Source organism: Colossoma macropomum, unplaced genomic scaffold (genome assembly GCF_904425465.1).
Source record: "Colossoma macropomum unplaced genomic scaffold, Colossoma_macropomum, whole genome shotgun sequence".
NCBI lineage: Eukaryota > Metazoa > Chordata > Actinopteri > Characiformes > Serrasalmidae > Colossoma > Colossoma macropomum.
In genome coordinates, this window is record NW_023494796.1 from 32898707 (window position 1) to 32922755 (window position 24049).

At 42.5% G+C, this 24049-nt stretch overlaps 1 protein-coding gene across 1 annotated transcript in view; it reads right to left on the reverse strand.

The window, feature by feature from the left end:
* adgrb3 (adhesion G protein-coupled receptor B3) overlaps positions 1-24049 on the reverse strand; it is a 994217-nt gene that overhangs the window by 776955 nt on the left and 193213 nt on the right. The window contains exons 10-12 of the mRNA XM_036583352.1: positions 23618-23812; positions 20611-20679; positions 6870-6978 (exon numbers count right to left, since the gene is read on the reverse strand). Coding sequence (XP_036439245.1) covers positions 6870-6978; positions 20611-20679; positions 23618-23812 — 373 coding nt within the window. The remainder of the gene's footprint in view (positions 1-6869; positions 6979-20610; positions 20680-23617; positions 23813-24049) is intronic.

Sequence of the window (24049 nt, forward strand, 5' to 3'; positions counted from 1 at the left end):
TTTTTGGAATTGGGGTTGAACTTGTTTTAAGTGATTTTATAAGTAAATTTCTCTCATTATATTGGCAGATAATTTTGCTTGTTTTAAGAAGTGTGCTTGAAACCAGCCAAAGTGTCTGCCAGTATAGCAAGATATTTTTGGTTGATTTAAATCACTTAGAACAGGTAAGAAATGTTTAAAAATTAACCAGATTATCTTATTTTCAGTGCACCACCATCTCAGTATAAGAAATATTAGATATTTTGACTAGAATTAGGATAATTTATTTTAACAAGGTACTATTTTTGCAGTGTATGGATGTACACAAACTCACGACAGGAATTCTGCAAAGGATAGCTATCGTTCACGAAAAGATAACGCAAGGAGAAATTATGCAAAATGTTTAAAATGGTGTCCTCAAATCCCCAAATTTGGCAGCTAATATCTGAAATCTGTTCTCTGCATTGTGGAATCATAAATCCCTGTATGTCAGATGTTTTTCAGAGCAAACCACAGCAGACAAATTCTGATATCAACTATAAATGTTGATTTTGATGCCAACAAGCATCCTGCATTTTCATACTGCACTATAGAAAACCCCTTTTTTCCTGCAAACTCCCACCCAAAGCGGATATTAGATATATTTGCACATTCACCACTTCAGTAGTCTGTGAGCAAACACAATTTATTCACAACAAGCTAGAAATTAATGCATGTATATATCTTTTTTCTTCAATAAACCACGGATAATGATAAGTCATTGATTGCACAATAGGGCAGAATGTGAAAGAGTGCAATCTCTTTGCCAAATTGCTCCCTGGGAGAAGAGTTATGAGCAGCACGAAAGCACTGAAGCATTACTTGTATTTTTTCCCCCTCCTAGCTCCATCCCAAATGGATTTGGTGGAATCATTACAGCGTGTGGGGCTGCTTTTAACGAGGCTCTCCCTCTTATATCACCTGCTGCAGTTTTAACTAATGGAGGCTTGATGAGTCCACATCTCGCTTGTTGAGCTGAAAGCATCTATCAGTAAAATGGGTAGCTAACAGGAGCCCTCCAGCCATTTACATGTTGCTAAATCTGTTAACAGCTTTTAAAGTTCTGCCGAAGTCCTTCCTATCCTAAAAACCAGCGGTGGACCAAAGTACACAAATCCTATGATTCACTCTATTTACATGTCCACTTGAGTTAAGCTACAAAAGCACTTGCTTTTAAATGTACTTAGCTCGGTAATTATGACCTCCGCCTTGCTCTGTTATTCAAACGTAATGTACATAATTATAGTACAGAAGACGGAGACCACCCTTCATTTATTTAATTACCAGTCAAAACAGCCATTAAGCACAAGCTCTTCATTTTTCAGGGGATATTTCTGAGAACAGATGATCCACTTGCATAAGAGAGGAGAAAGTGAAATTGTTATTAAAGAAACGGGATTCCTAACAACCACCTGGAAGAGCTGGTAGACCCCAAAACTGCCCCCATCAGATAAACAGCACTTAAAGCTTTCATCTCTGAGAGAGAGGAGAAAATCAAGCTGCTTCAGATCTGAAAACATCCACAGGTGTTTCTGTCCATCCTTCCACTGTGAGAAGACGACTCAGCGCTGTGGGTCTGAAAGGATGTGTAGCTGATCAAGAAGAACCTCACTGAGAAAAGGAGACGGACACATCAAACAAAGAAGCTGAACGATGGACTGACCACCCCAGAGTCCAGACCTCAACACCACTGAATGTGTTTGATTACTTCAGAAAATGATCAACCAGCTTCTAAGACTGAACTTTGGAGGTGTGTCTGCAGATTCTTTGAGGAACTGAAAGTGAGGCTCCTGAGAAGAATGGAAGCTGGAATAAAGGGAAGTAGTCACACTTCATAACGCGTGATTTTCTGTTAAATATTTGTTTCCCTGAAAATGAATAGATTGAAAGGTGGTCTCAGTACAGCACTGATATATTTAATTACACAGGGAGCTACACAGTGAATTACAGTCCACAGCCATTGCATATCACTGCTGCTGGAACAAAACCTCGTATCTCCGTTTTTGTCATTTTTTAGCTTTTATCATAATTTGAAAATGCCTGTTACTCTTTACATTGTGTGTAAATTTTGTGATGAATGGACTGAAAGAAATGACCCAAAATAACTTGGAAAAACCCCTGGTTCCACTGACTTCCATTAAAAGTAGAGTATGTTTTTTCCTTCTCCTGTAAATTTACCATTTTGAAGATACGAGGTTTTTGTGCGACAACAGCGACATGCAATTCTAACTTTCTTTGTTTTGATGCCAAGAAAAGACAAATATGACACAAATGTAAAGGCTGGTTTTCCTTTCCACAGAAATAAGAATTAACTTCTCATCCAATTCAAATCATGATGAAAAATATCCTGTTCGACTCCACTTACAGTTTATAATCTACACTTTTGACAGAATGTTTCAATAAGCTACACTAAAAAAGGTGGCTTTTTAAGATTCTTTAGTAAACAAAATGGTTCTATTTAGAACCAAGATTTCTATATGGAACTATTTCATGCTTAAATGTATTTTTTTAATATGCACAAAAACATAAAATGATGTAGTAAATTATTTTTACTTTTTATACTTTACACAAGTTGTAGCCATCAAGGCTGATAAAGAAAACCTGCTGAAATTCAATATTAATAACATCTTGAAAGTTTTTCAAGCGTTCTTTAGTAAAGAGAACAGTTCTATTTAGATTCATGAGTTATATATAGAACCAGTTCATGCTTAAATAGTTCTACGCATTGTAAACTGGTTCTTCAGAACGTGAGAATGTGTTGTATATGTTTCTATATAGAACCTTCTTGAAAATGGTTCCGGGTAGCACCAAAAAGGGTTCTGCTATTGTAATGATGTCAAGCTTGTAACAATGGAAGCTCTATAGAACACATTCTCCATCAGCCTGAAGAACCATTTCACCATGGAACAAATATTCAAGCATACACATGGTTCTAGATAGAACTCATGGTTTAAAATAGAACCATTCTCTTAACCCAAGAACCTTTTGAAGAACAATGCACGAGTGCGCAAGCAAGAAGTTATTAATATTGAATTTACCAGGCTTCCATCATCAGCCATGAAAACAACTTGTGCGAACTATAAAAAGTACAAACACTGTAATAAATTATATTATTTGATATTTTGATGCATATTTAAAAAAAAAAAACTTTCCAGATTATTAAAGCTCTATCAAAGCTAACTCACCGCATCACTCACTACCTTATTATGCATGTAATTACGTTTTTACATCTGAATTGTACAGCCAAAGTAATGACTCTTGACTTCTAAAACGGTACATAGCAGATACTACAAAAACAAATTAGATGTACTTTCTTACTCTTCACTGCTGCTGAATGGAATATTCACTTGTAAAAGCGACTCTGTGACGTTAGATCGCTTCTTCTCAGAACTCACAACCCACAAAGGCCGGTTCTGAGAAGCTCTATTCACTCTGGCACGAGTCAAAAGCTGAGAGAGGTAATAAGCCCTGACCTGACACTCTATGCCAAACTAATCCACATCTTAAGAGCGACAGAACCTTGAGAGTGTCATTCACTGTGACTGCAGAACAGGCGAATACATTTCTGTATACATCATCTGTTTAATTCCAACAGCACACAGAACACATGAACATACACTCTTTATGAAACCAACCTCCTTGTTTCTGCACTCACTGTCCACTTTATCAGCTCCACTGACCGTATAGTTTCACTTTGTAGTTCTACAGTTACAGACTGTAGTCCATCTGTTTCTCTGATACTTTGTTACCCTGTTCTTCAGTGGTCAGGACCCCCATGGACCCTCACAGAGCAGGTACTATTTGGGTGGTGGATCATTCTCAGCACCGCAGTAACACTGACGTGGTGGTGGTGTGTTAGTGTGTGTTGCGCTGGTGTGAGTGGATCAGACACAGCAGTGCTGCTGGAGTTTTTAAACACCTCAGTGTCGCTGCTGGACATGCTGTGGCTACGTCAGTGAGATTAACACTGAGATTAATGACTGATCATCACATTGATTTATCAGTCTACTCAGGCTTTAGCAGAGCTCAGTAACGCTGAGATTAATAACTGATCACATTGATTTATCAGTCTACTCAGGCTTTAGCAGAGCTCAGTAACGCTGAGATTAATAACTGATCACATTGATTTATCAGTCTACTCAGGCTTTAGCAGAGCTCAGTAACACAGATTAATAACCGATCACATTGATTTATCAGTCTACTCAGGCTTTAGCAGAGCTCAGTAACGCTGAGATTAATAACTGATCACATTGATTTATCAGTCTACTCAGGCTTTAGCAGAGCTCAGTAACACTGAGATTAATAACTGATCATCACATTGATTTATCAGTCTACTCAGGCTTTAGCAGAGCTCAGTAACACTGAGATTAATAACTGATCACATTGATTTATCAGTCTACTCAGGCTTTAGCAGAGCTCAGTAACACTGAGATTAATAACTGATCACATTGATTTATCAGTCTACTCAGGCTTTAGCAGAGCTCAGTAACACTGAGATTAATAACTGATCATCACATTGATTTATCAGTCTACTCAGGCTTTAGCAGAGCTCAGTAACGCTGAGATTATGAGAGTGTTTGTAAAGAAGTCGTTAATCGAGATCCTCTTTTTGAGCTCATCCAATGTTCATCCATGTTTGGTGCCTAGTTTTGCCAAAGTAAACAAACAACCACTGTTTGTGTTTCTTTGAACATTGTTTCAAAAGGTATTGTCCTAAAAATGTAAAAGATTAGTGGTATTCTGAATACTGCCTTTACAAAACATAACTTGGATTGAATATAAATACTTCATTTATGTATTCTGAATATGTACTCCCAATTCTGTTACATCCCAGCCCTGAGTAAAATAAAGCAGGGATGGATAGATGGATGGATAGATGGATGGATAGATGGATGGATGGACAGGGAGATGCCATACTTAGATAACAAGTGATCTCAGTGAAATCGTTTCCTGCGATCTGAGCAACTGAACTCTCTGCCGTTAACACAGCTGTGTAGCACAGCCTCTTTGAAATCAGCTGTGGGTGTTGTCACAGGAATTTAGCCGACTAAGTGGAAAAAGCTTGATTTTAATTAACATTATCGACTCACTGCTGTTTGGCTCCTCCTCTCACTCCATGCACCATTTATCTTCCATTACTGATGGTAAACAGAATTGACTTTCTGAGCTGCTAAGGGCCGCCCAACTGAGCAAATCATCACAGACGCAGGAGCTAACCTAGCTAACGTGGAATACTTCTTAACTGCTCAAACAGTTTTGGATGTGCCAATCAAGTCTGGAGCAGCTGCTGATTAAGTGCAGCACTGTGCAGAAGTCATTTAGTCAAAACGGGCATTAAGAACTATTTTTCAGATGTTCCTGAGGATATAAGATAATTCTCCAGCATAAGGAAGGAGACAGTCAAAGGAAAAGGAGTGATGGTTTCCAAAACTGTTCAAACCACTACAGAGAAAATGTGCCTCCTTGCAACCACCTGGAAGACCTGGTCGACCCCAAAACTGCCCCCATCAGATAAACAGCGCTTAAAGCTTTCATCTCTGAGAGAGAGGAGAAAATCAAGCTGCTTCAGATCTGAAAACATCCACAGGTGTTTCTGTCCATCCTTCCACTGTGAGAAGACGACTCAGCGCTGTGGGTCTGAAAGGATGTGTAGCTGATCAAGAAGAACCTCACTGAGAAAAGGAGACGGACACATCAAACAAAGAAGCTGAACAATGGACTGACCACCCCAGAGTCCAGACCTCAACACCACTGAATGTGTTTGATCACTTCAGAGTAGAGAGTAGAGGCCAACACTGCTGCAGAGGAGTCAAACTCCTTTTAAATAGTCTTGATTTTGGTAAATACAATGGATGACTAGGTGTCCGCAAACTTTTGGCCATGTAGTGTAGCTAGTGTTTACTGAAAATTCGACATGCCATTAAAAATATACGGACCACTCCACAGAGCTAGTTCAAACTGCGCTCCCAGAGTTAAAAATAATTAAAAGATAATAAAGTATTCAGACCTTAGATATTATGTGCTGGTCTATTCAAACCCAAATCATTAATGTCATTAATGAATTTAATTTGTGTCAGACTTGACACACATTTTAAAAAATGCTTGGAAATATATTCTCATTTGGGGAAACAGACACAAAGCTAATCAAACAAAGAAGCTGAACGATGGACTGACCACCCCAGAGTCCAGACCTCAACACCACTGAATGTGTTTGATTACTTCAGAAAATCATCAACCAGCTTCTAAGACTGAACTTTGGAGGTGTGTCTGCAGATTCTTTGAGGAACTGAAAGTGAGTCTCACTTTATAACATGAAATATGTGTTTCCTGGCACTGAAAAACGAATACCTGAATATTTAATGGCTGTTTTGACTGGGAATTAAATAAATGCAGTGTGCTGTTTATGTTAACGTAAGCATGCACCAAAAATAAAGCTGGTTCTTTGGAGCTAAGAATCTCTCAGCGGGTGAATTACTATGGTAAATGAGACGTGTGAGTGTGCAGAACCTCCACATTCTTAAAATCGTACACCGAAGGCATTTAGGAACCATGTGTCCAAAGACAACTAGAAAAATTCTAAGCTTACTTTCAATGTGAGCTAATATAAAGAGATTTCTGTTGGTCCCTTCATCACGAAATGTTCACACAATGTAAAGGACAGCTGCTGTACTCTAATGAATGAAGTAAAAATAAAAAACGTATGTTTTTCTTTGGGCAGTGAAGACAGTCTAACATGTTTATCCAGAGTAATGCTGCCATGTAATGTAAGCATGCACAGTCTGTTGCTAGAAAGACTTTATGTCCACTGTAAAATATCCACTAATTTGCTGGAGGCTCTTCAAAGGCCTTACCCAAGTTTCCGGTCATCAGGTAGGCGTTGTGGAAATCCTTCATGCCCAGGCCGACTATGTGGATGAACTCCTCAATAACCTGCATCAGCTCCACTGAGCCTGGGTAGATCTGAAAAGCAGAGAGAAAGAGGCAGAGAATGAAGGAGGGGAGGAGGAACCAGGCAGTTCCAGTGGTGAACCTATTCAGAGCATCTGTCAGTAGAAAGCAGCACTGAGCTCCAGAAATATTTGGACAACATTTATGAGCCTCTGGTTCTGCATCATCACTGCTGTAACAAAATCTCCTATCTTTACAGAAGAAAGATAAACTTGAATGGATGTTAATGTAGCAGGATTTGCTTCCAAGTCATTTTTGGCCATTTCTATTAGTGAATTCCTCATAAAAATGATATTTTGATTTAATCTAAATCTAAAGGCCTGAAGACTGACGCATACATTACCAGTCAAAAGTCTGGAGTTAGTGTCTATCAGTAAAACCAACTTCAAGACGAATGTATAAAATCATTCTTATCTCTTAGTGCTGCACGACTTCACAGACTTCAAAAAACTGTTAGGACACTTGGAAGTAGGGCTGCTCAATTATGGCAGAAATCATAATCATGATTATTTTGGTCAGTATTAAGATCAAGATTATTTAACATGACAACTCACTTTAAAAAGGTCATACTTTTAATGAATTTAAAAAATAAACTCGTCCTTTCAACAGTGGATTTTCTTGAACTTTGAATATAATTCAATTGAAAAACATAACAAATAAATGTAAAAAAATAAATTAAATAAATTATGTTTAACATGTAAATGTAAATACATTTAACTAAATGACAGAAATTAATAAGATCATAATAAGTAATGAATGGAGCTGCAAAAGACTAAAATGTTTGAGAAAGCTGTGTAACATTAGACAAATAACATCCAGAATTCATCATATTCGTCATATTTAAAACATCAAGGCAGATAACTTGAACACCAACAGATGCCAACTGCAGTACATTATTTAGCACTTAATACCTTCTTGTTTGGAGAATTCCTGAAATATATCTAAAATATCTTTTGGTAAATAATCTATAATATTAAAAACCACACTGTGCAAGTTATTATTGTATATAAAATAGCAAAAACTGTTAATATGTCAAGTGATTCCAGCTTTTGAACAGCAGTGGAGACATTAGCAGATGTTTTGTCCCTGGTCAGGCCCTGCTGGGCCTGTATTGTAGCCATATTTATTGCCTGTGTGTTTTGGGGCTTCACTGTCATGCCAAATGTGGAGAAGTTCACACTTCCTGGCTGTGAAAACCGCTTTGTTCCCAGTAGAGTGTGTTTTGGGCCACTGTCCTTCTGCATGAGGAGCGCCATCTAATCACCGCTGAGACGTGTAGTAACTGAGCACAGTATTTTCCTATATGCTTCAGAATACGTGTAGACGTATGCAGCGTTGGGCAGTAGTGGGCAGTAGGAAAGCAGTGAAGCTTTCAGTTTAACTACATTTCCCAGACGAGCGCTGTTAGCGCCGCTATTTCCCAAATCATGTCGCTTTTCAGTGGTGAAGCCAGCAAATATTTAACAGAGTAGCACTGAAAAACATTACACCGTTTATTTTTCCCCACACTTAAATGGTATAAACACAGATTTTAATCAATCAAGTTGCGCATTCTGCAATATTTAGTCGGTTTTGGCTCTTTGCTAAACAGCCCTGTTGGTTACCACTGATGCACAGACTGGTCAACTAGCTGACGACTAAATCCACTAGTGGGCGCTGTGGGCAGCATTCGACTGGTCAGTGATGGTGCCTGAAATGCAGCAGTGCTAAAAACTGCGGTAAACAGGCGGGACGAGAGAGAAGAAATCAGATTTTTTGCTAAACACAAAGCCCAAAGTACTTTATTTAAGCGGAAATACTACTCAAACTCAAACCAACTCCGCTCCAAGCTGCGCACCCCTGCGCACGTGTGAATATAGGTTACGCTCACGTTGCAAGCTTTGTTGCTAAATTCCAAATTTCTTGCTCAGATCTGATCCTTCTTACTCGATGGGTCACATTTGTGTAAAAAAGTGACTCAAATGTGTCATTAATGTGAACCGGCGTCCTGAAACGAACCACATGCGCACATCCTAATCAGTAACGTCATGCGAACGAACCACATCCGTCATGAACAACAAATAAACCAACCGGTGTAACAAATGGTTCACTTTGAGCAGCTCTCAGCTGTTCGTTATTAGAGCGAGGCAAAGGAGGAAAAGGTCTGAGGCTTTTTCAGTGTTTACTGGCACTAAGCTGATGTTTGGTGCTGTGGTCAGATTAACACTGGAAGATGGTGAAAACAAAATACTGATCCAGTCTCAGGACCATGTCCTGGATATTTACCCGGTCTAGGAGCACGTATGAAACTGGCTCGGATCTGATTTGAAAAGATCATATTTGTGTGTCACATCAAGGCAAAAAATCGGATTTGTGCCACTTTGGCCTGGAACTGAGAACGTAGCTGTACTCTTATAAGGTCTTCAACACGGCTGTGTAAACCAGACTGTTAGGATTTCACGAACTGCCGTCTCTGACAGAAAAGAGCCGTTTGACTGATGTGCAAAACGACCAATCACAAACCACTTAGTGTGACGTTCCGTAACAAACCTGCGTTAAATAACGTCGTACACTAGAGGGCTCTCGAGTGGCACAACTGTCTAAGCGTTGGCCGTATCATCAGGAGGTCATGAGTTCGATCCCCTGTGATGCTACAGCCATCCTTGGCCGGAAGTCCAAGAGAGCAGAACTGGCCTCACTCTCTCTGGGTGGGCTGGTTGGCCCCCTCGTCTCCCCCCATCACTCAGCGTGATGCTGGCCAGTGCAGGCATCTGTCAGCTGACGTAACAGAACAGGCAGTTAGTGTTCTCCTCCAAGCGTGTACAACTGTCCAATGACGTTGCAGTCTGAAGAGATGCAATGGCGCTTCACAGGACTCGGAGGAAGCCTGGTGGTATCGTGTGATTGGCGGAGTCCTAACTAGTGGGCAGAGTTGGAAATATGCGTGAGGTCAACGTGGACTGTGATTTGGAGCTGCAGTACATCTGCAGTACATCAGTACATTCATTGAAAATATTGCACTGCCTTTGGTCTCGGGATGTCCCGTTCATTTTGAGGGTTTTTGTGATTCATTTGAAACCAAACCTCACTCATCTCACTGGACCTCTGGATTAGCGATGTCACAGTCAACGACAATAATAAACCTTACTTGAGATCAACTTCTTTAGGATTTGTTTATCATTTAAGTTTAACCTCTCATGTCGCTGAGGTTTGGCCAAAAATACGTTCCGATCCAAATCAAACACGGGGCTTCACTATTATTTTATTTTACAGCAGGTTGTGGTGCTGAAGTGAGAGTCTGTAGAGTCAGACATTAAAAGAGGCAGATTCTGCTGATGATACAGCACCAAGGTGCTGCTAGAAGAGGAGGAAAGTGAGCTCTGTTGATGAATTCCTTCATTTCATCACAGAATGTGTTCCCACCAGCAGCCAGGGTTCGTTTGGAAGCGGAATGAGACCCACAGGTTTTTGCCGGAACACCGTTCTGCATATGGGTGGACCGGTCACAGTGAACTAAAAAAAAAAAGCAGCAGGACCACAACCAATCAGGTTTTTATTTGTACATATATTGGTTATAATTTGTTTGATTCTTCGATTCCTAAGTTCATCTGTTTTCCACTTATTATGACTTAAAGTGATGTAACCGGCCCACTATGAACTACTGCCTCCCCAGAGTTCAGGCCCACGGACCACTACAGGGTGCTTGGTGGCCCACTGGTGGTCTGCAGACCACAGGTTGAGAAACCCTGTTTTAAAATATCTCAATGATGACCAGTCGACTGGCAAAAATGAATAGTTTTGTAGCCCTTAGTTCCAACCTCTGACAAGCTTTCAAGCCTGGCACGTCAACTATAGAGTTTGGTGGCAAAGATGGACAATTTACCCTATAAAATTCTTCATCATTTTTGAAGCAATTTCAAAAGGAGTAGACAAAATGGTCACCAGTATGCTTGTAAAGGTACATACAAACACTGTCATCTCCCAGCAGCCTAATGGAACTAAAAGCATAAAGAGCTAAAGCTTACAGATCCCATTCAAAGCGAAAAGCCTCATCAAACATTGAAATAACTACTTATACATGGAAAAATGCTAAATGCAAAATGCGTTTCTGTCCATCACACGAATGCGTTTGAGTGAGGACTGCACAAAATGTGGGAGGATCGTTGGAAATGCGGTTGATAATGTATTCCATTTGATTTACTCAAGTTTGGTCGACTAATGATGGTGCGTGAACATTTCTCTGCCTCTGGAAAACAGGCATAAATTAGAGGTGCCGCCTCAAAAGCATGGTGCAGACATACAGGCTAGACGGAGGCACAGGCCTTGAACGTTTACCGACTGAATAACATTATTTCACTTGTCAGGTTGGACGTACTTATGTGAGAAGAAGGTTTTGGTGGGAAAGAGGTTGTTTTATTAACACTGTTATCTCTTCCTCACTGCATTTTCTCTTTTGTCCCGAGCTTGTTGATGGCTTCGCTACTTCGCTGTACATCTTAAACCCTGAGGCTCATAAGAGTAGCACAGATTTAGGTGGCGAGATACGTTGTGGCATCATAACCTTAGTAAGCCTTAGTAAACTGAACGGTAATTTTATACACATTTTGCAGCTGCATCGTCACATTTAATGCTGCACCTTCTCACTAATGTGCATTTAGTCATGAGTGTATGGAAAACATTAGTAAAATTATTAGTTAATACTTTCATATGTCAATGTGCCACTTCAGATTGCTGGGGAACAGGGTGAAAAGTGTTATGTGCAAATACGTTTTGGAGTTCATTGTGTTAGCTTTGAGCAATAAAACTATATTACAATAATTACAGCTGTGATGTACTGAATAACTGAATAAAGGTCCGAAAAGATGCAGTGGCGCTTCACAGGTCTTGAAGGAAGACTGTGCTGGCTTTTGCCTTCGTAGAGCTGGTGGTGTGGCTGGGGGAGTCCTAACTAATGAGTGGAACTGGATACAATAAATTGAGGAGAAAACTGGAGAAAAAGAAAAACAACAACAACAACAAAAAAGGAATAGCGTTCAGCTACTACACCCCAAGTCCTGTGCTGGGCCTTCAGCCACATTTACTTTGAGTCGAAGGAGGATATTGTAGATCATCACAGTTGTGATGTTCTTCGCGATAACACACAACCTACAGCATGTGTGTCAAACACAAGGCCTGGGACACAATCCTATCCAGTCTGCAGAGGTATTTAAATTATCTGTTAATATTAGCCCGTTTCACAGTGTGCTACACTACAGTCCCCAGCATGCACTGCAACGTAATGTGTGCTGTGACTCTCCTACCCCAACAACGATCTATGGGACAGCAGTTACACCTCAATTCTACACCAGTCGCACCACCAAACACACTAACTGCATTTCAGCTGCAGGTCAACCAACATAAACACTGACCGTCAGCTCAGCAGCTCAGAAACTGAGCCCAAGTCTTAATGAACCTGCAGTAAAGAAAGGATGCCAGGTGTCTAGTTTAAGCAGATAGGTAAGTTTAGACTGAGCACATGGAGACGTTTACACTTCGAATATTTCAAGTATTCGTGTAATATTTCAACTACAAGTGTCTGTATTTTACTGTTGAAGTTTTTGCATATTTTGAATAAACAGTGTCCAGTTCAGGTTACAGCACAACATTAATTAAAAATGAAATAAAAACATTTTTTCCTCTGGCCCACAGATTTGTTGAGATTTTCTAATATGGCCCTTTTATGTGACACCCCTGACCTAGAGCATGCTGTTGCTTTTATACAACAGTTCTGTGAAATAAAGAAGAAGTAAAGCTAAGAAGCTCCCAACATTTTATCGAAGGTGCTTTAATACTGGAAATTCCTTCTGCCAAAAAAGTAGCCTTCGTTTGCATTATGGATAGAGCCATAACACTGTCTGAATATCAGGTTGAGCTCACCTTTTTCAGTATTTGCCAGATTAAATGCTGTAAAGCATTTCACAGCCCATCTTGTTTGCTGAATTGTTTCCTGTTCATTTTTTAACAAATTCCAGTGTGTTTAGTTGTCAAAGCTGCTGTTTAGAGGCAACGACAGGCTCAGAGATTGATGTAGGCCACTCTTCAGAATCTAGCCAAACAGCCTGTAAGTCAAATATTAATTTATAGAAGTTAATTATTGTATCATTGTTCTGTTTTTGTACGTGCTAAACAAGAAACGCAGTAGCTGATACCAAATCACTACTTGGCAACCGTTACAGTTATTGTAAGTATATAATTAATGCAGGGGAACAAAAACGTACCGTTATTTGTGATGGAACACTTCTCAACAAATCAGACTGTGCCGTCAGAACTGACTGCTGTAAAAGCCTGCAAATCTTGTCTGCACAGTGTTGATAGGTTTCCCCAGTCCAACTCAGTTCTCAGTCGTGCACACAAGCTTTCATACTTTCACACGTTCCCTGTTCTTCTTTGCACACCAAACAAGTCTCTGGAGTTGTGAAAATCTTTTTTTCTAGGCCGGAGTGCCCCGCAGCCAATCTCTGTGCGCTGCGACTCTCTCTGTGTCTCTTGGAGCCTTCAAGCAGACAGGCCCATATTGAAGAGTGATTGCGCAGGGCACCGTGGCCATCCTTTGGGACTGGCCATCAGTGTCAGAGCAAATGCAGCAGAGGCATTCAGGCCTGGGTCAACCGCCGCCTCCCCCCCCGACACACACACCCCACGCACAAATCCCTCTCGGCTGTAGCCAAAGGCCTGTCACTGCACCTGTCCTCTCCTCAGTCAATACCAGGCTGGTCTGGCTAATCCAATCATTGAGCTTCAGGTGATTGGGTCCCACTATCTGCGTCTGCCATCGCTCTGAAATGCCTCCAAGATCCTTGGAGATAGAGCTCAAACTGGCAGGGAGGGACGGCTCTATCCACTCTGATCAAGCACGAATTCTAGTCTGAGGTCTGGCAGGAGATGCCAGACGCTGATGGTGAGCTAGCTAAAGGGCTGTCAGTTGGGGCGGGGTTATTCAAATATACAGATATCATGGTTATTTTATTCAATAAGGGGCTAAATCTCATTAAGAACTATGATATCACTGGACATTTTTGGGGTCAGTTGATGTCATTGTACTGACACAGAGGTCCATGCATTTATGAGGTATAAGAAAAGCTGTTGAAAACATGTGGAGGGGTTGTGGAGAGAACACCACATCTGGGCCCACTCCTGTTTATTCTCACCCCACCTCTTGTTTTGTCATTTTCCTCTACGAAATGGGACGAGCCTGCAAGAACCCCACACCTCATCGGGGGGAGTCAATGGCTTTTACGGAAACAGATGAGACAGGTTTTCTCATCTGACGTCTGGGAACGCTGGTGAATTGATTTGTGGTACGTAGGATAGACTGGGAATGCTGGTGGTTCGATTCATGGCATGGTGGTTAGATTTGTGGTATGTGGGATAGACTGGGAATGCTGGTGGATTGGTTTGTAGTATGTAGGATAGACCGGGAATGCTGGTGGATCAATTCATGGCATAGTGGTTGGATTGTGGTATGTGGGATAGACTGGGAACGCTGGTGGATTGATTTGTGGTGTGCAGGATAAACTGGGAACGCTGATGGATTGATTTGTGGTATGTTGGATGGACTGGCAACGGTGGTGGATTGGTTTTGCTACGTAGGATAGACTGGGAACAGTGGTGGATCAATTTGTATGTGGGATAGACTGGGAACGCTGGTGGATTGGTTTGTGGTATGTAGGATAGACTGGGAATGCTGGTGGATTGGTTTGTGGTATGTAGGATAGACTGTGAATGCTGGTTGGTTTGTGGTATGTAGGTGAGACTGGGAACACTGGTTGGTTTGTGGTATGTAGGATAGACTGGGAGCACTGGTTGGATTTGTGGTATGTAGGATAGACTGGGAACACTGGTTGGTTTGTGGTATGTAGGATAGACTAGGAATGCTGGTTGGTTTGTGGTATGTAGGATAGACTGGGAACACTGGTTGGTTTGTGGTATGTAGGATAGACTGGGAATGCTGGTTGGTTTGTGGTATGTAGGATAGACTGGGAATGCTGGTGAGTTGGTTTGTGATATGTAGAATATACTGAGAACGCTGGTAGATTGGTTTGTGATATGTAGGATAGACTGGGAATGCTGGTGGATTGGTTTGTGATATATAGGATAGACTGGGAACGCTGGTGGACTGGTTTGTGATATGTAGGATAGACTGGGAATGCTGGTGGATTGATTTGTGGTATGTAGGATAGACTGGGAACGCTGGTGGATTGATTTGTGGTATGTAGGATAGACTGGGAACGCTGGTGAGTTGGTTAGTGGTATGTAGGATAGACTGGGAACGCTGGTGGATTGATTTGTGGTATGTAGGATAGACTGGGAACGCTGGTGAGTTGGTTTGTGGTATGTAGGATAGACTGGGAACGCTGGTAGATTGGTTTGTGATATGTAGAATAGACTGGGAACGCTGGTGGATTGGTTTGTGGTATGTAGGATAGACTGGGAACGCTGGTGGATTAATTTATAGTATGTAGGATAGACTGGGAACGCTGGTGGATTAGTTTGTGGTATGTAGGATAGACTGGGAACGCTGGTGAGTTGGTTTGTGGTATGTAGGATAGACTGGGAACGCTGGTGAGTTGGTTTGTGATATGTAGGATAGACTGGGAACACTGGTGGGTTGGTTTGTGGTATGTAGGATAGACTGGGAACGCTGGTGAGTTGGTTTGTGGTATGTAGGATAGACTGGGAACGCTGGTGAGTTGGTTTGTGATATGTAGGATAGACTGGAAACACTGGTGAGTTGGTTTGTGGTATGTAGGATAGACTGGGAACGCTGGTGGATTGGTTTGTGGTATGTAGGATAGATTGGGAACGCTGGTGGATTAATTTATAGTATGTAGGATAGACTGGGAACACTGGTGGAACACCGTTTGATTATGCAGAAAATCTGAGCAAATTAGCTAGCTGATTAGCATTGTCTACTTTGTCCTGGTGGCGAAACAAACTAATACTGGCTGTCTGAACAGCGAAGTCCCTAACGGTCTTCAAATGCTGAGGACTCATCTCTTTGTAATGCACTTAAAGAGGAACTCCACCAAAATTTCTGAATAATTCAGTCACTGAGATGTAAACAGAGTGAATCAGTGGTCTGGTGTGAAATGGTTCAGATTTCTTTAAAAAAAATTGATTCAAATATATTTTAAGCCACAAAACTATCATAAAACAGTGTCTCAGTCATCAGGCAGTGAATTCATAACCATTTCATGTAGGAACTTTCTGTGAGGGAGCTTTTAGAGGTGGACGTCTGGTTCCTATCACCACCACTGTGAACAGTTCTGACTCAGTAAGTTTATCTAGAACGGAGCGTTTCACACCAAACCGCTCTGAACGAGTCTGTTTACATCTTAGCCGTTTGATTGTATAGGTTTTGTCAAAAATTGGTGGAGTTCCCTTTTAATTGTATTGCTATGTGTAATTCTCTTTCTTTCTAGGTATCAGCTCTGGCGTTTGTTTCCTGACAGTGTCTGAGCTCAGGGGCAGTCTGGCCTCTGACCTGTTTGTGCTAGAGAGGATACTTTCTCTGGATAAGAGCGTCTGCTAAATGCTATAAATGTTTATGGCGATAAAAACAACAAAACACCGTATTCACTCATCATACATGAACCCTCTCACCAAATACAAGCTCAGTGAACTCCACGGCACTGGTTAGGAAAAAAAGACACTGAGTGACATTCGGTAATTAACACCCACAGCGAGGATCTGGACCACAGCACGGTCAAATATCTAATAATTCCTCTGGCGAGTCCCCGGCTCCGGCCAGAGCCCTCTAACACACCGGGGCAGAGAGCGGTGTGCTGGCCCGTCCCCCTGCAGCCAGGCCGGCGCCGGTCCATGGACCCTCTCGAGCAGTATCGCCTCATCTCCCTCTCCATGGCAACAGGGCTAGCGATGTGTGCAGACAGGAGGGTGCAGTGAGGGAAATGGCTGAGACCGACAGCCATTAAAGAGGTGGAGAGAGTACGACTAGAGCTCTGAGTCTAACTGAGCAGCTGAACAAAGCAAAAACTGCACTATTCAAGAGTTTGGAATCACTCATCATATTAATAATTGATATTTTATTCAATAAACACTGTGGACAGAAATACCTTCAGGAAACCAAGTAATTCTAGATGTTTTGTCCAGTAGTTTTGCTTACATTGTTTGGGAGCAACTATAAGCAAAATATTACTATTTACAGTTATTTATATTTATTTGATAATCACTTTTCAAATACTGTTCAAACTCTTAAAGCTACACAGCCATACATAATCATCTATGCTCACTACAAGTAATCAGATCCAAAATTACATGCGTAGAGCACCACTTAGTGTAGACGTTACCATGACAACCAGCATCACGTGAGTCCAGTCAGAGTGAGATGAGCAGCAGTGAGCAGTGCTTGTGTTTTTAACTGCTTTAAAATGATGTCAGACTCAGGAAAACGTCCTTCACATGTCCTTATTAAAGAAGGCCGAGAGGAAGACGTCGTGTTCTGAGACACATAAGCTGGACGTCCGTCCCACTGCCGTCTTTTAAAGATCAGAGCATAAACTTCGTCTCCTCTGCAGACCAGTTTCTGCTCCGCCATGTTGAACGGTATAAACTTTCACTATGACGCGACAAACATGATCAGAACGGACTTAAACTTTCCGATAGGGAATGTAATCAGATACAGGCATTTACACGGATATTATTCTTCTATTTAACTGATTATTTACAGGATTACCCACCTCGATCAGTCGGATAGAAACTGTATTCTGAATGGCCTTAATCAGACTAGACTATTCTGACTGAGTTGTTTACACTGACGTATTCTATTCTGATTGAGCTATTAGTCGGATTATTAACGGATTATCAAGCGTAAATATGGCTACTGAGAAAAGGAGACGGACACATCAAACAAAGAAGCTGAAGAACCAGAACCAGAGTCCAGACCTCAACACCACTGAATGTGTTTGATTACTTCAGAAAATCATCAACCAGCTTCTAAGACTGAACTTTGGAGGTGTGTCTGCAGATTCTTTGAGGAACTTTGAGGAAGTGCTTTTATATTATTAAAAGAAGCTTTGCAACACGTTCCATATCTTTATTGTTCTTTTATCCACGCTACAACTCGGTCCCTGGCAAACACTACTGAGCGACGTAGCAGCTGTTCTATTCTTATCCACTGTCGGATACAAATACGCAACGAGGAGCCAACACTTAATGACTGGAACAAACCAGTGAACTAATGAACTTGCTTTGTTTATTGCTACGCTTTGAATTAGAGAAGCAGACGAGCGATATTTTCTTGAGACAACAAAACCCCTCCGCTGGAGAAAAGCCTGCCTCGCGCGTGAGTGAAGAATCTGAGGCTGTCTGCGCCAACGAAGCTGACACTGACTCAATTACTCGGAAGAGAAAAGGGATGCTAACCCTCGAGCGAGTCCCCTACCAATTTGAAAAAAGGACGCGAAGTAAATTGCATGGAGGAAAATATATAGGACTTCACAGCTTCCACATATTGCCAGGTTGATCTTTTAAAGGCAGCAATTTGCTGGCAGAGGTGACGACGGCCCGAGATGTCCTTTAGCGATTAGCGTGGGCCCGGAGGTTCGACCGGTGACGGGGTCAGAGCCAGGAATTGATTGGAAAGTGAGTTTTTGAGGACAGAGTTCGAACGTCAAGTCTGCAGTGAGCTGACCGTCCGACACGCGCTCTGACCCGGTAACACCAACCAGGCGGTGACTCCGTCTTCTGCATAAAAGCCCCACCTTCTTTTGTCATTAAGCGCAGGTTAATTTGAACGAAACCTTCCCGGCTGAAGGCCGCAGAGCCGCTCACTGTAATGCCGTGGCTTTCCGATGTACTGGCGAGATCGTTTTTGCGTAAAGCTGCTTATGTCTGACTGGCATCTAACATGACTGCTGTCCGCAGTAAGTAATGTCTAAGAGGCATTAGCAGTTCAGACATAAAGAGGGGGGAAAAAAAAAACATTTCACTTAAATACCGTGATAACACACTCAGAGATTTTGTTTCGCCTGCTCTGATGTGCACAGAGCTTGGCAGTATTCAAATCCCTGCGGCTGCTTTAAGATTGTGTGTCATTGGGAAAGACAGAGAGAGAGAGAGAGAGAGAGAGAGGGAGAGGGAGAGAGACATGGCGTCATCAAAGGCAGAGAGCGTCTCGACTGGACATGTGCTGCCACTGCTGCTGCCACCATGTGGATCTGGTGGACACTGCAGCCGCCCTCTTAATCCCAGCAAATCAGCACGGCTGAGCGGTCAGCGTCCTGAGAGTGGAATGTGACGTAGCACTGCCGCTCCAGACAGGCTCCCTCTTTGACCCCAGCCATTACCTACACTTGCTATGCTGGTGATGGCAATCGATTTGCCTGGAGCTGCTTTTTCGCTTGCAAGTCATTTGTGTGCGCAGAGGAACACCAGACTGCATGCCCTTTTGTGATCCGACTATAATGAAGCGATTCGGGCGTGGTGTACGGAATTGTAAAGCGTGTGGATAAGCTCACGGCACGCGTGATGGAAATCGCATGTGTTGTTAAGGCAGGCGATCGATGCGGTCGCTGCAGCGGTTCCTTCAAGGGTCAAGGCGCATCTGTGTTAAAGGAATACTCCAGCGAAATTCTCGGGGGTAATCGACTGTGAGCTAGACATGCAGCAGACAGAGATGAGCCCGAACTCGTACTACAGAAGCAGATCTCATCTTATTTTAGGAATTATACCTCATTCTACAGAATATTTTCTCAAGTTAGAAAGTCTAAAACTGCTCAACTGGGGTTGATAATCGACTGTAACGTGTGTTTTCAAGCAATCGTCAATACACACACAGCTGAAACATAAACATGTAATCAAAATAATGTTAAAAATGGAAGTTAGTTAGCCAGACAGCTACAGTTACCCAGGTAAAGAAGTGTGTGGATGAGCTCAGGGCATGCCTGTGTTGTTAACGCAGCCTATCGATGCAATCGACAGCAGTTATTCAGGGGTCAAATCTGTGTTGGCGCTCCTTATCCATCTATCAGAGCATTTGGTCGCAGAAAAACACCAAAGAACAGACTAAAAACAAACGTATAATGGAAGTCAGTGGGCAGGTCATTCAGCATCTGCCCCCTGGCCTCCACTATAAGTGTATTTAAATCATTTATATTATTGTAGGAATGGAATCCTGTCTTTCCTCAAGTTAGGAAACCCTAAACTGCTCGATCGAGGCTGGTAATCGACTGTTATGCCTGTTTTCAAGCAACTGTCGCTACACACAGCGCTGAAACATAAACAGGTCATCAAATTAATATTAAAAATGAAAGTTAGTCAGCCAGAGTGCCACCGTTACCCCTGTAAAAAGTGTGTGGATGAGCTCAGGGCATGTCTGTGTTGTTAATGATGCGATCGACAGCAGTTATTCAGGGGTCAAATCTGTGTCTGGGTTGCTCGTCCTTCTGTCTGAGCATTCGGTCACAGAAAAATACCGAAGAACAGACTAAAAACGAATTTATAATAGAGTTCAGTGGGCAGGTCATTCAGCATCTGCTCACTGGCTTCCACCATAAGTGTATTTGAGTCAACACGTCAGAAAAACTTTCGACTGTGCGCTGCAGATGCAGGGTGAAAACGCTGGACTCTTCCTTTAAAGCTGAAGGGGTTTAGCACTGCGCTCACCTGCTGGGCGTCCTCCCATTTCTCTCGGTTCTCCTCCTCCAGCAGATTACTGATGATCTGGAAGAAGTTCTGTGAAGTGGAGAGGAGAAAAAAAGACGGTAAGTCTTCGGTCATTAGCTCTGGACCGGTGGAAGAAGCTGAGGGAAAAATCGATGAAATTTTTAGTGCAGTTAGATATAAACGTCCGTCCCTGGTCGGCGCTATTTAAACATTAAGGAAGAGATCAGATACGATCTGTGTTGTCATTAATAACATGCAGACAGTCTTCCTCTTACAGAGTAAAGGGGACGTATAGGTGGGGGTGGGCAGCTCGATGATTCACCATCATTCTTGGGATTAAATACCTCACAGTATGCTTTTCTAAGGGTCATCAGTACATCTACAACACCGAATCATAAAAACGATCACAAATACAATCAGAGAGAGACTGTAAACAACAACAACAACAACCACCATCAGCGTATTACTGCATGGGCTATTGGGTGACGGGCCATTATGACATCATCTAATTTTATTTATTTTTTTTTTATAATTATTTGATTGCTCCTCCTTTCAGCAGCTGACTGGGTGTCAACCTGTTATGACATCATCTGATTTTGTTAATTTAATGTTAATAATAGCTTTGACATCATCTAAATATGTTGCTGATTGGGTGGCAGCCCATTATGACATCATCTAATCTTGTTAATTTATTTTTAATAATCGTTTTAGCTCCTGATTGGGTGGCAGCCCATTATGACATCATCTAATCTTGTTAATTTATCTTCAATAATCGTTTTAGCTGCTCATTGGGTGTCAGCCCATTATGACATCATCTATTTTTGTTAAGTTATTTTTAATAATTGTTTGATATCTCCTTCTAGCGGCTGACTGTGTGGTCGCCCAATATGACATCGTCTTATTTTTTCAACATATTTGTAGCAATTTGTTTTAGCAGCTGATGTCAGCCCATTATGACATCATCTTACTTTGTTAATTTATTTTTAATAATTGTTTTAGCTGCTGAGTGGGTGTCAGGCCGTTATGACATCATCTTATTATGACATCATCTTATTTTGTTAATCAATTTTTAACAGTCGCTTCATTTCTCCTTCTAAGATAGTTTACTTTTGCAAACATTGCATTTAATGTTGTCATATCGGGCCACCCTGACACAGGCGGACTGATCTTAGGGCACATTGGGCGCAACCCGTCTCGGCCTGTTCTCACTGACATTAGCTCAATGTTCCCTCCTGCAGGTGCTCTATGGACACACACACACACACACACACACACACACACGCACACACACACACACACACACACACACACACAGAGCACTCCGTAATGAAGGACCCCTCCTGCAGTCTAAACAAATACCATCTTGGGCAATTATGGAGCGCAGCCACACCAGTGATTTGCAGGGAGATGATAGAATCTGTCAGGCGGCGTCAGAGGCAAAATGCACCTGGGAGAGCCCCCCGCTGCTTCCAATTCAGGAACTGGTTGATCTCGCCCAAAATACAGACATGCGCTCTGAATCCAGAAGCACCAGGATGCGGCGTGTGCTTTAAAACGTGCTTAGCGCTGCTGACTCTGACTCCGCGAGCCCGGCGGCGCAGCTGACGTGGAATGTTTGGAAAGAGGGACTCCTTTTCCTTTGTCTGTTTCTGCCTGCGCTCCGTCGGAGGGTGGAGGGAGAGACTGTGTCTTGGCACCGGCGCCTTTTGTTTTTCTACTCGAATGCTAATGCTCCCTCTGGTGGTAATGCGTCCACTTAAACACTGCGCTAATGCGAGCGTTTGCACACACGGGAAGGGAGCGGAGTGGAGGGGGGCTGGCAAATGAGTCACATCCCAGCTCCCAACGCACACGTCCTGCACACGCTCGCATGCTAAACGCACGCGATCTCCCCAGCACAATCCATGAAAATCTATTTATCGTGGCAGAGGCCTTGGGAGCCCTGCGACAGAGGAGCGCGTTTGGCGGATTGAGATGATCTCGTCGCGCGGACACACAGAGAAAGCGAGAGGGGCTCTCTTATCAGCGGGGGCATGCTGCTGAAATCCCATAAGCTCTCCATGAAGGAGAGAAAAGGGGGGGCTGATCACTATCAGCTCTGGCGCAAGTCGTTATAAGCAAGTTATTTATTTTCTCACTGCACCTTTAAAGGGGAATCCCACCAATTTTTCAAAATTTGATATCTAATTCAGTGGTTGAGATGCTGCTCAGAGTGGTTTGGTGTGAGACGGCCCAGTGTGGAGACTCTTCTTTACGGCGGTGGCGACAGGAACCAGGAGTCACAAAATAAAAACACTATTTATATTTATTTTCTACCCAAAACCACCAGAGAACCTACAGCTTTTTAGTGGTAAACGGATTTTTTATTTTTCTCAGGGCACCATTTTGCCTCGCAGCACCCTCTCAGCCATGGATGTATTTTTAAAAAATCCATTTATGGCCAAAGTCTCATCTCAAAACAATCATCTCGGGCTATCTGGGCAGCTTTTGGAGATAATAAACTCCTCAGACGTCTGGTTCCACTGAGAACAATCTCTTCTAGCGCCTCTACAACAGAGAATTTCACAGCAAAACAATTTTAACCATTTAATTTTGGAGAAATTGTGAAAAATCAGCGGAATTACACTTCAGTGCTAGCCGTTTAATCCTTTAATGGAATGCTCCTGGGTGTTTACAACCTAATCTCGGCTGCATCTGCAGCATACAATCAATACACAGCAACATACTCATAACAGAAGCTAAAGGAGTGCTTGCGTCAACATCTGCCCATTGGCTTCTATTATGAGCAAGTCTGTTTTGAGTCAAGAGGTTTCTTTTGTTTGCACTAAGTACAGAGAAACATGTCAACATGACTCTTTGTGGTGACTAAAAATTGCTAATAGTTACAGGTTTTACACAGTTCTGCAAGATCAGGTTACATCAAAACCAGCCAGAGTGAAAAGAAGAGGGTTAACATTCAAATACATGACATTACCATCGGAAACAGAGCAACTCAACAGCAGCTCACCTGCACGTCGTCGGAGGACGGCTCATAGCTGGCCCTTTTAAAGGTGTCCGTGACGTTCCGTAAGATCTCCACAGAGGACAGCAGGTCGCCGGCGTAGAAGTTGCGTCTCTGGGTGAGGTCCAGCAGCACTTTGGTTACCTGGGACATTCCGTCTCCTGCCAGATTCCTCTGACCCTTAGCAAGGTGTCCCTGGACCTGCAGCAGGGTGAAGAGAGAGGGAACTTGGGGTCTGGGTGGTCTTTATAGGTCCTATAGCACAGCTGTCTCCTCCTGGAGACCTACTTTCCTGCAGAGTTTAGCAACAACCTGCAGCCCCTCCTCACCAAACACTAATGCAACTGATCCAGCCAACCAGGGGCTTCTGAGGAGGGTTATTAGCTGGAGCAGGTGTGGCAGATTGGGGTTGGAGGAAGGAAGGTGAGCAGGAAGGTG